This window comes from Adiantum capillus-veneris, chromosome 19 (assembly GCF_014529385.1).
Source record: "Adiantum capillus-veneris isolate H3 chromosome 19, ASM1452938v2, whole genome shotgun sequence".
NCBI classification, from domain to species: Eukaryota; Viridiplantae; Streptophyta; class Polypodiopsida; order Polypodiales; family Pteridaceae; genus Adiantum; species Adiantum capillus-veneris.
In genome coordinates, this window is record NC_140949.1 from 147437677 (window position 1) to 147446722 (window position 9046).

Sequence of the window (9046 nt, forward strand, 5' to 3'; positions counted from 1 at the left end):
TCGTACCGTGGGAACAGCCTCTGCGGTTTTAAAAAGGTGTGGGTTCACATGTGTTTCCCGAAAAAATCAAATATTTTATGTGGGTGCACTGGTGAATCGTGGTGATGCGTGACTGCAGTGTACTCGAGGAGGGTCCCAATGGGGGGGTCTTGTTGAATGTACACGCTGCACTCTGTGCAGTGCACACAAGCCTGATCGGCAGCAGGTGCAGTAGACTCTAGTGCGGGACCCGGGGCCCGCGCCTTCACGCAAAGAAAAGGAACGCCAGAGGGCCGTCTAGAGGCTAGACTCTGCTAGAGCTAGAGTCCAGACTCCAGAGGCATCTTGACGGGCAGTGCGATACGCGCTACCGCTTATCAGATGCGGTGGAAAGATGATGGAAGCCCGGATCATTCAAAAGCGCTTATCAACCAATACCCTATCTGATAAGTTGATCTGCTTATATCTGAGCTGGACAGTGAAACTCAGGTTTCTGCGATGAATCGTGACTACCCACCAGCGCCGAGCATTATACAGACCGTATTCTCCCGGTCTTCGTCGTCTTTTCTGCCCCCCTTCTCTCTCGCACCTCTGATGTGAGTGTATGTGCCTTGCCAGCTGCATTTTTGCCCATTGCTTTACCAATAGTACACGGCTTCTGCAAACCCTAGTGATAGCCTGCTCAACTGGTCCCCCCTGTCGAATCTCTTCTTCTCTCAACCCCCTGCTGCGCTCAGATACCTTTGAGCGCCATAGCCATCGCCCTTGCTTCTTTTGCAAGGGTTCCGAGCCGCGCATGTGCTGGAGGTGTGCATGAGGGCGGTTGTCCCGTCACTTACGCTTATAGGAACCTCCTGCGGCGTTCATGGAAACCTGTGGCTGTAGCAGATTGCATATTCAATTTTCGGTTCTTAGCTAAGGAAATCATGGCTACAGGATTTTCGACCGCGCTTCCTCGTTGATTGGTGCCCTGGGCCTGTCCGAAAGCTTCCTCAATTCTGAAGATCCAAGCAAAAACTTCTTTGGTGTTTAACGATGTCATCGCTCAGTCGCGAGCTTGTTTTTCTCATTCTGCAATTTCTAGACGAGGAGAAGTTCAAGGAAACGGTCCACAAGTAAGCTTCCTGCTCTCCCTGCACGGATCTTCAATATGGCCTTATGGGGTTGGATCGTACGGTTGAAAAAAAAACTCCGCTTTAATCTGCATGATCAAGGGGTTAGTTAGGTCTTTCTGGTTTCGCTACACTGCAAGAGGGGCCAACTTTTGTAATTTTGGAAGCTTTTTGTGCTTGTGGTGTTGGTTGTATGTCGCTACTTGACTTGGCAGAGTTTGTAAATACTGTGGTTCTTGCAGCACATGCTGTCTGAGTTTAATAGTAGGTGAATTTCCTGCAAGGGAAAGGTGCTCTCATAGCCTACATCTACATCACCGGGCAAGCTGTTAAGGGTATTATGTGCACATGCAGGCTAGAGCAAGAGTCTGGATTTTTCTTTAACATGAAGTACTTCGAAGATCAAGTCCAGGCAGGGGAGTGGGAAGAGGTCGAAAGGTACCTGTCTGGTTTCACCAAAGTTGATGATAACAGATACTCTATGAAGATTTTCTTTGAGATCCGGAAGCAAAAGTACCTTGAGGCATTGGACAAGTAGGGTTATCTTCTACGTTGCTTCATTGTTCATTCTTTGTGTTCTACTTGTTTTATGTGTAGTCGTCACATGCCTGCTGCTTGGTTTGATCACAGGCAAGATCGTGCTAAAGCTGTGGAAATCCTTGTGAAAGACCTCAAGGTGTTCTCTTCTTTCAATGAGGAATTATATAAGGAAATTACTCAACTTCTGACCCTGGAAAATTTTAGGTAAGGATTTATTACGCCTGGTGGAATCTGGCCTTCCATCTTTGTGATGCTTGCACTGTCGTACATTTGATCACAGTCAACTATTTTTATTGGCTACACTTTTATGGTTCTCTCTCAGGGAAAATGAGCAGCTCTCCAAATATGGCGAAACGAAGTCTGCCCGAAGTATTATGCTTTTGGAATTGAAGAAGCTCATTGAAGCCAATCCTCTCTTCCGTGAAAAATTAGTTTTTCCAGGATTAAAGCCTTCACGACTGAGGACGCTAATCAACCAAAGGTATTTGTACTTGCATGCATGAAAAGGGTTTGAGGTGCCAGCGATAGTGGGCTCTGTTGTTCCTTCACGGGACTCATTCGTGCATGTTTTGACAGTCTCAACTGGCAACACCAACTTTGCAAGAATCCTCGTCCCAACCCTGACATTAAGACTTTGTTTGTTGACCATACTTGTGGTCCCCAAAATGGTGCACGTGCACCACCGCCTTCTACAAATCCGCTTAGTGGACTACCAAAAGGTGGAGCTTTTCCTCCACTGGCACATGGGGTGAGTAATATTTTGCTTCAGACGGAGCCTTTTCAATTTTACTTTCTTAGTTGTGCTTTCAGCATGCTGAATGGATCACTTGTTTCTTTAGCCGTTTCCACCTGCGGCAGCTCCCTCAGCAGGTGCATTAGCCGGTTGGATGGCGAATGCGAACCCTGCAGCTCCTCATCCAGGTGTGGCTCCAGGGTCAGCTGTTCTTGCAGCTCCCTCCAACCAAGCAGGTAAGATGGGCAAAAATCATATTAGGCCTGATTTGTTGGTGGTTTTTCCTTGGGAGCAGGAAGCTGAAACTTTTTCAAGAGTCTTTTTGCCTTATGAAATGCCGTGCATTGCATTATTTTGAATATGTATTGCAGCTGCTGCTCTTCTGAAACGACCTAGGACTCCTCCAGGAAGTAATTCTGCTCTTGACTACCAATCTGCAGATTCTGAACATATTATGAAGAGGGTTCGCTCTGCTGGACAGGGTGTGGATGAGGTAGGTACTTTGCTCTTCTAGTAGGCTGATAGAATCATATTTGCCTCATGCTCGATATCTGTTCTCATGAGGGCTTGAAATTTAAAATCCATTTTGCAGGTGAGCTACCCCATAGGAGCTGTCCCTAGTCATCCTCCACCAATGTATTCTCCTGATGAACTACCGAAGGCTGTTGCTCGCACCTTGAATCAGGGATCGTGTGTGATGAGCATGGATTTTCACCCAACACAACAGATGATACTGCTTGGTATAGACCCTCTTGAAGTGTAGCAATTGTGATGTAAATTACAATGCATTTATTGGGTTGTTAAAATTTGAATATCGGTGGTTGCAACATTGATTTCAGTTGGCACAAATGTTGGTGACATTGCTATCTGGGATGTTGGATCGAAGGATAGGCTAGCTCATAGAACTTTTAAAGTCTGGGACATTAGTGTATGCTCAATGCCGATGCAGGTATTGTGAAGTGCCCGGTCGCTCTTCTTCGGTTTATGGGAGAAGCATGGCTTGATTATAGTTGTTTTGTGTATGATTCAGGCAGCACTTGTTAAGGACCCAGCAGTTTCTGTGAATCGTTGTGTGTGGAGTCCAGATGGAGGTTTATTGGGTACAAGCCCTGTTTATATGCTTTTGCACCTTTAAGTATGTCCTGTTCTATCTGGTAACCTAATAAGTAACAATTCTTTGGATGTGCAGGGGTAGCATTCTCAAAGCATGTTGTCCATGTATATGCATATGCTGGTGGAAATGATTTAAGGCATCATCTTGAGGTTTGTTATGACTACTGGTTCATCTTCCTTGTGTCCTTATGTAGTAATTGAACTTTTCTATACTCGATAGCTTCATGTTTTGTTTCTGCAGATAAGATTATCAATGTTTTAAGTGGAACCAAGGTTCTAATGGTTGTTTGTTTCCTTACCTGCAGATTGATGCCCACATCGGTGGTGTCAATGATTTGGCCTTCTCGCATCCGAATAAGCTATTATGCATCATTACATGTGGGGATGACAAAACGATTAAGGTTGTTATTCAGGCCTTCTCACGGTTCTGTCTATTTCTGCTGGATTGATGAAAAGCTTGTATTGATAGCTGGTTTGGATCAGGTTTGGGATGCCATCAATGGTAGAAGGCAGTATACTTTTGAAGGGCACGAAGCTCCAGTGTATTCAGTTTGCCCTCATCACAAGGAGAGTATTCAGGTATGTGAGATTTTGTTGATGAATGCTATTTCCCCTTATTCTGGGCGTTAAGTTCTGATGTGGTTACCTTCTCCATATCTACCCAGTTTATATTCTCAACGGCCATAGATGGAAAGATCAAGGCTTGGCTGTATGATCTGATGGGATCACGAGTAGATTATGATGCTCCTGGTCAATGGTGCACAACCATGGCATACAGCGCAGATGGAACCAGGTGGATGTTGTAAGCTATATTAGGCACACTTCTTTTTTCTCAGAGTCTGTACTTTGTTAAGAGTTTTTTTACTTTCCAGGTTGTTTTCTTGTGGGACCAGCAAAGAAGGCGAATCTTTTCTAGTAGAATGGAATGAAAGTGAAGGGAAAATTAAGAGGACTTACTTGGGGTTTCGGAAGCGATCCTTAGGAGTGGTGCAATTTGATACAACAAGAAACCACTTTCTTGCTGCTGGAGATGAGTTCCAGATCAAGTTTTGGGACATGGACAATACAAATCTTCTCACTATCATTGATGCAGATGGTGGATTACCTGTAAGTCATTTGTATGGAGTATATTTTGGTCGTTGCTCATGCTTATGATAACAGAGCTGTACCTTTTTGCCACTATTCATTTGTGATTCATGAGACAGGATCATGCAAGATGTGAAATTGTATTACCTTCTTGTGTACAGGCAAGTCCACGCCTCAGGTTCAATAAGGAGGGCTCTCTACTGGCTGTTACTACCAACGACAATGGAATAAAAATTTTGGCCAATGCTGATGGAATGAGGCTTCTTCGAGCGATTGAAAGTCGGGCAGATCAGACACGGGCATTTGAAGCCATCAGAGCACCAGCAGAGTCATTGGCATCAAAGGTCAGGTTTGAGACAGGTGTTTGTACCTACTTGACTTGTGTCTTTTGGCTGTGCATTGAGATATTTATGTTTGCTCTCGCAGCCTCTTGTTGTAAATGCAATGGTAGGAGCTAGTGCTGCCTGTGGCCCATCCACAAGTAGTGCCGTCTCCGATAGAGTTTCACCTGCTGTCTCAGTTGTGGGACTGGTATAATTGCTTTTTTTTTTATAAAATTTACTCACTTTCTATGCTGACATTTAATTTGCTAACAGTCTTGGTATTTACTATTTTTGCAGAATGCAATGGAAAACAATATAACAGTTGATGTGAAACCAAGGATTGAGGAGGCTGCAGATAAAGCCAAAGTTTGGAAAATGACTGAAATATTGGAATCTAGCCAGTGCAGAACTGTAAGGCTTCCGGATAATCTGCCAGCAAGCAAGGTGATTATAGTTCAGATGCGTTGTGCTTTGAAGCCTTCATTAAATTGTTTTCTTTTTCTGGCAGTCTCTTAAGCGTTTTGTGTTTGATCAGGTATCAAGGTTGATCTACACAAATGCAGGGATTGCATTGCTTGCCCTGGCTTCTAATGCTGTGCACAAGTTATGGAAGTGGCAACGGAGTGATCGGCATCCTACTGGCAAGGTATAACTGTAGTATCTTCTGTTTTTAACGAAAAACCGCAAATCTTAGATGCTGATCAAGCAGGGTTTATGCTTATTTCACAGGCAACAGCAGCTATTTCACCACAGCTCTGGCAGCCTGCGAGTGGTATATTGATGACAAATGATGTAAATGATACCAACCCTGAAGATGCAGTTCCTTGCATAGCTCTTTCAAAGAATGATTCCTATGTAATGTCTGCTTCTGGTGGGAAAGTGTCCCTGTTCAATATGATGACTTTTAAGGTGGGGAGTGTCTTCTGAGTGAAAAACTGTCGCATTTTTGCCTGTATTTGGTATCTGGGTTTACCTGCTCTTTGCTGCAGGTCATGACAACATTCATGTCCCCACCTCCTGCTGCAACATTTTTGGCCTTCCACCCTCAAGACAACAACATTATTGCTATCGGAATGGAAGATTCAACCATTCACATTTACAATGTCAGAGTTGATGAGGTCAGTGTCAGTTTTTTCATACGCCAAACTTATTGCATGCGGATATGGGTATGAAAATATGAAAAAAGTATGATTCAGACCCACAGGAAATCCCATACGTTGGATTTCATACATCATAAAGAAAAAAAGGGGGGAGGGGGGGGATATTACAAGATGATTGAATTTCCATTATCTTCAAACAAAAAGACTTCATAGCATAAAAATATTACGTCAGAAGCTAGAAGTTACCGCTTAGAGGCTAGAGCACCTTGCAAGCTTGCAAATCCTAGGCTTCAAAGTTCAAACTTTAGAGGGCCCAAAATAAAGACTCTCAATCATATAATAATTTGGAATGACTTGAGACCGCTAAGATCCGAAAACAGTTGGCTCCTTCTTTACCTTGTTTTTTTTATGAATTTCGTTTCCCCCCATGACCCCTTATTTCACCACACCCCCCCATTTTATGAACTTTTGTTCCCTTTACTTAGACTTGAGACCACTAAGATCCAAAAACATTTGGCCGCTCTAATTTGTTTTGGGCTTGGAGTATGAGATCCAAGCATACTCCAATCACTCTCCCACGTTTGCAAATTTCTGCCTGACAAATCATACGAGTATGACAAAACTATGGTCAGTGTGTGCACATAGCTATAAGAGGTAGCATTTTTGGCAATCATGAACTGATGAGAAGAATGTGCGTGTGCAGGTGAAGAGCAAGTTGAAGGGCCATACAAAGAGGATATCTGGGCTGGCTTTCTCAAATGCCCTCAATGTACTTGTCTCATCAGGTGCTGATGCACAGGTACTTATAAACTAACAAGCAGTCAAATGGTGTCATACCCATGCTTTAGTGGTGTGACACATTGTAAGCATACTCCTTTAGAGGTAGAAATTGAATCCATTGCTTATTCTCCCTACTCCAATAAGCTCTAAGAATATCTTTGATAACTTGATTAACCCGATCTGTTTGTCCATCTGATTGGGGATGGTAAGCAGTTCTAGTTTGTAATAATGAACGTCCTGTACAGATTTGTGTATGGTCAATCGAAGGATGGGAGAAGCGGAAGTCAAAGATTCTGCAAGCGCAAGCGGGTCGAGCTCTTCCTTCAATGGGAGACACTCGGGTCCAGTTTCACAATGATCAAGTTCGTCTTTTGGTAGTTCATGAGAGCCAGCTAGCTATTTATGATGCTGCCAAGCTTGAGCGTATCAGACAGGTTTGGTTGTGGACAGCTTTCTTTCACTTGTCAATTTTATCTAATCTTTCTTTGCTTATCTCTCTTGTCAATACTTTTTCACAGTGGGTTCCTCGTGATTCATTATCGGCTTCAATCTCCAATGCTACCTACTCTTGTGATAGCCAGCTTGTTTATGCCAGCTTCTGTGATGGGTCGGTTGGGGTATTTGAAGGGGAAACCCTTCGACCACGCTGCAGATTAGCTCCTTCTGTTTACTTGCCAGCTGGGGCTAGCAGGTATGTGGCATTACAAGCGAACGCACATGCGGGCGTGCACGCACGCGCGCACACACACACACACACACACACACACACACACACACACACACACACACACAGAGAGAGAGAGAGAGAGAGAGAGAGAGAGAGAGAGAGATTCTATCTCTTGCTGTTTCTTATTATGTTTGGTGATAAATATTGCAGTTCTATTTATCCTCTAGTGATTGCAGCACATCCCAGTGAGCCAAACCAGTTTGCGCTTGGTTTAACTGATGGGTGTGTGCAAGTGGTGGAGCCCTTAGAGTCAGAAGGACGTTGGGGCAGTGCGCCGCCACCTGAAAGTGTAACAAATGGATCAATGAGTGCTGTGCCCTCCTCGAATGCCTCTAACTCCGAGCAGGCTGCAAGGTAGTCATGCTGGGGCTATGGATAACTCGTTTTTTTTTGGTCTCAGCCAGGAGCTTCTTCTACTCTTCCTGTGCTTGTCGATTGTGTGCATTCCCTTTATTAGGGAGACGGGGAGTGAGGCAACTTGCTCCTCGCATGCACTATTCGTGCCGGGGGACTAATACGATGCCAGCTCAAAAACATGGAAACAGTTGGTACAAGCTTCAGTATGCTGGCACCTTGTAAATTATTGATTCTCGCAGGGAAAGCAAGACTCTTTCCTACGGACCAGGCTGGAGTATCTCTCCCCCCCCCCCCCCCGCCCCCCCCCCAAAACACATTTAAGGGTTTCAATTTCCCCCCTTGTGGCCTACTATGCCAGACAAGTTGGCTGTGAGCTTTCGTGTACATGTTTGAACCCTGCTCTCTATCCATACTTCCAACTCTTGATGCTGTAATCGATATCTCGACTCGGTAGCTTCTATTGTAGGAGGGCAACGCATGTATGCTGTTTTTCTTTCGTTGTTTTGGTTCCTCCCTCTTTGTACAGATATTAGAATGAACTATTCACCAGTCACATGTATCCAGCTGACGGTTTTCTCGTGACAATCACTCCATCCTTTTGGACTTGCATTTTTACATTGTCTATCCAAACCAACCCAATGTATTTTTATGTTAATTTAGTCAGCATTACTAAATCACAAAAATCATGTGACATTTTTATTTACAGCAGGGTATCATTCAAGGAACTTCAGAATTTATCTTTTGATAGATTGAATAGGAAAAGGGTGCCATAGTTATGGGAAAATTTATAAGTAAGGGATTTTAGTGATATTAGGGTACTTTTTTACGCACACTCAACAGAGTTTATTTGTGAAGCCAAATGTACCATTGAAGCTAACAATTATTTCACCTCTAAAACCATTGACTTCCATTGTGATGGGAAGTAGTGGAGTTGATTGCATCCTGATGAGGGCTTAGGAAGATAGTTATTGTAAAAAGGAAACCTAAAGAAAGGGGCACTCTATTGTTAAGTTACATACCAATAAGGGAATTCAAGGTTGGGGAAAATCTGTTGTCACTGTAGGGCACCTCACTTTTGAAGGGGATTTGTCATTGTAAATAAGTGTCGCATGGCGGTAAAGAACTCGATTTGAAGTTGATAGATGATGTGGCAGCAATTGTTTTGAGAACTAGTTGTGATCTAGGTGTGACACCTG

The 9046-nt window shown here is 43.8% G+C and overlaps 1 protein-coding gene across 2 annotated transcripts; it reads left to right on the top strand.

Moving 5' to 3' along the window:
* The first annotated feature begins 527 nt into the window (after positions 1-527).
* LOC147435037 (protein TOPLESS-RELATED PROTEIN 2-like) lies at positions 528-8459 on the top strand. Of its 2 annotated transcripts, none has more exons than XM_086491393.1 (25): positions 528-1094; positions 1446-1625; positions 1722-1835; positions 1954-2112; positions 2208-2379; positions 2471-2600; positions 2736-2857; positions 2957-3104; positions 3204-3313; positions 3395-3464; positions 3554-3627; positions 3783-3878; positions 3961-4056; positions 4143-4270; positions 4350-4584; positions 4725-4907; positions 4990-5094; positions 5184-5330; positions 5422-5532; positions 5616-5795; positions 5876-6004; positions 6690-6785; positions 7012-7200; positions 7285-7457; positions 7644-8459. In XM_086491393.1, exons 1-25 carry the CDS (start codon positions 1015-1017, stop codon positions 7849-7851), a joined length of 3435 nt encoding a protein of 1144 aa, XP_086347519.1. In that variant the 5' UTR covers positions 528-1014; the 3' UTR covers positions 7852-8459. The 2 variants fall into 2 exon arrangements, with proteins under 2 accessions (XP_086347519.1, XP_086347520.1); XM_086491394.1 differs by having other exon boundaries at positions 2805-2857.
* Positions 8460-9046: the final 587 nt, after the last annotated feature.

What these genes read in the sequence shown, in the direction of transcription:
- LOC147435037 (XM_086491393.1), top strand. Translation starts at nt 1,015, where the DNA reads ATGTCATCGCTCAGTCGCGAGCTTGTTTTTCTCATTCTGCAATTTCTA. An exon ending in TTCCTCCACTGGCACATGGG is followed by an intron (nt 2,380 to 2,470) that starts GTGAGTAATATT and finishes TTGTTTCTTTAG; the next exon opens with CCGTTTCCACCTGCGGCAGC. An exon ending in TATGCTCAATGCCGATGCAG is followed by an intron (nt 3,314 to 3,394) that starts GTATTGTGAAGT and finishes TGTATGATTCAG; the next exon opens with GCAGCACTTGTTAAGGACCC.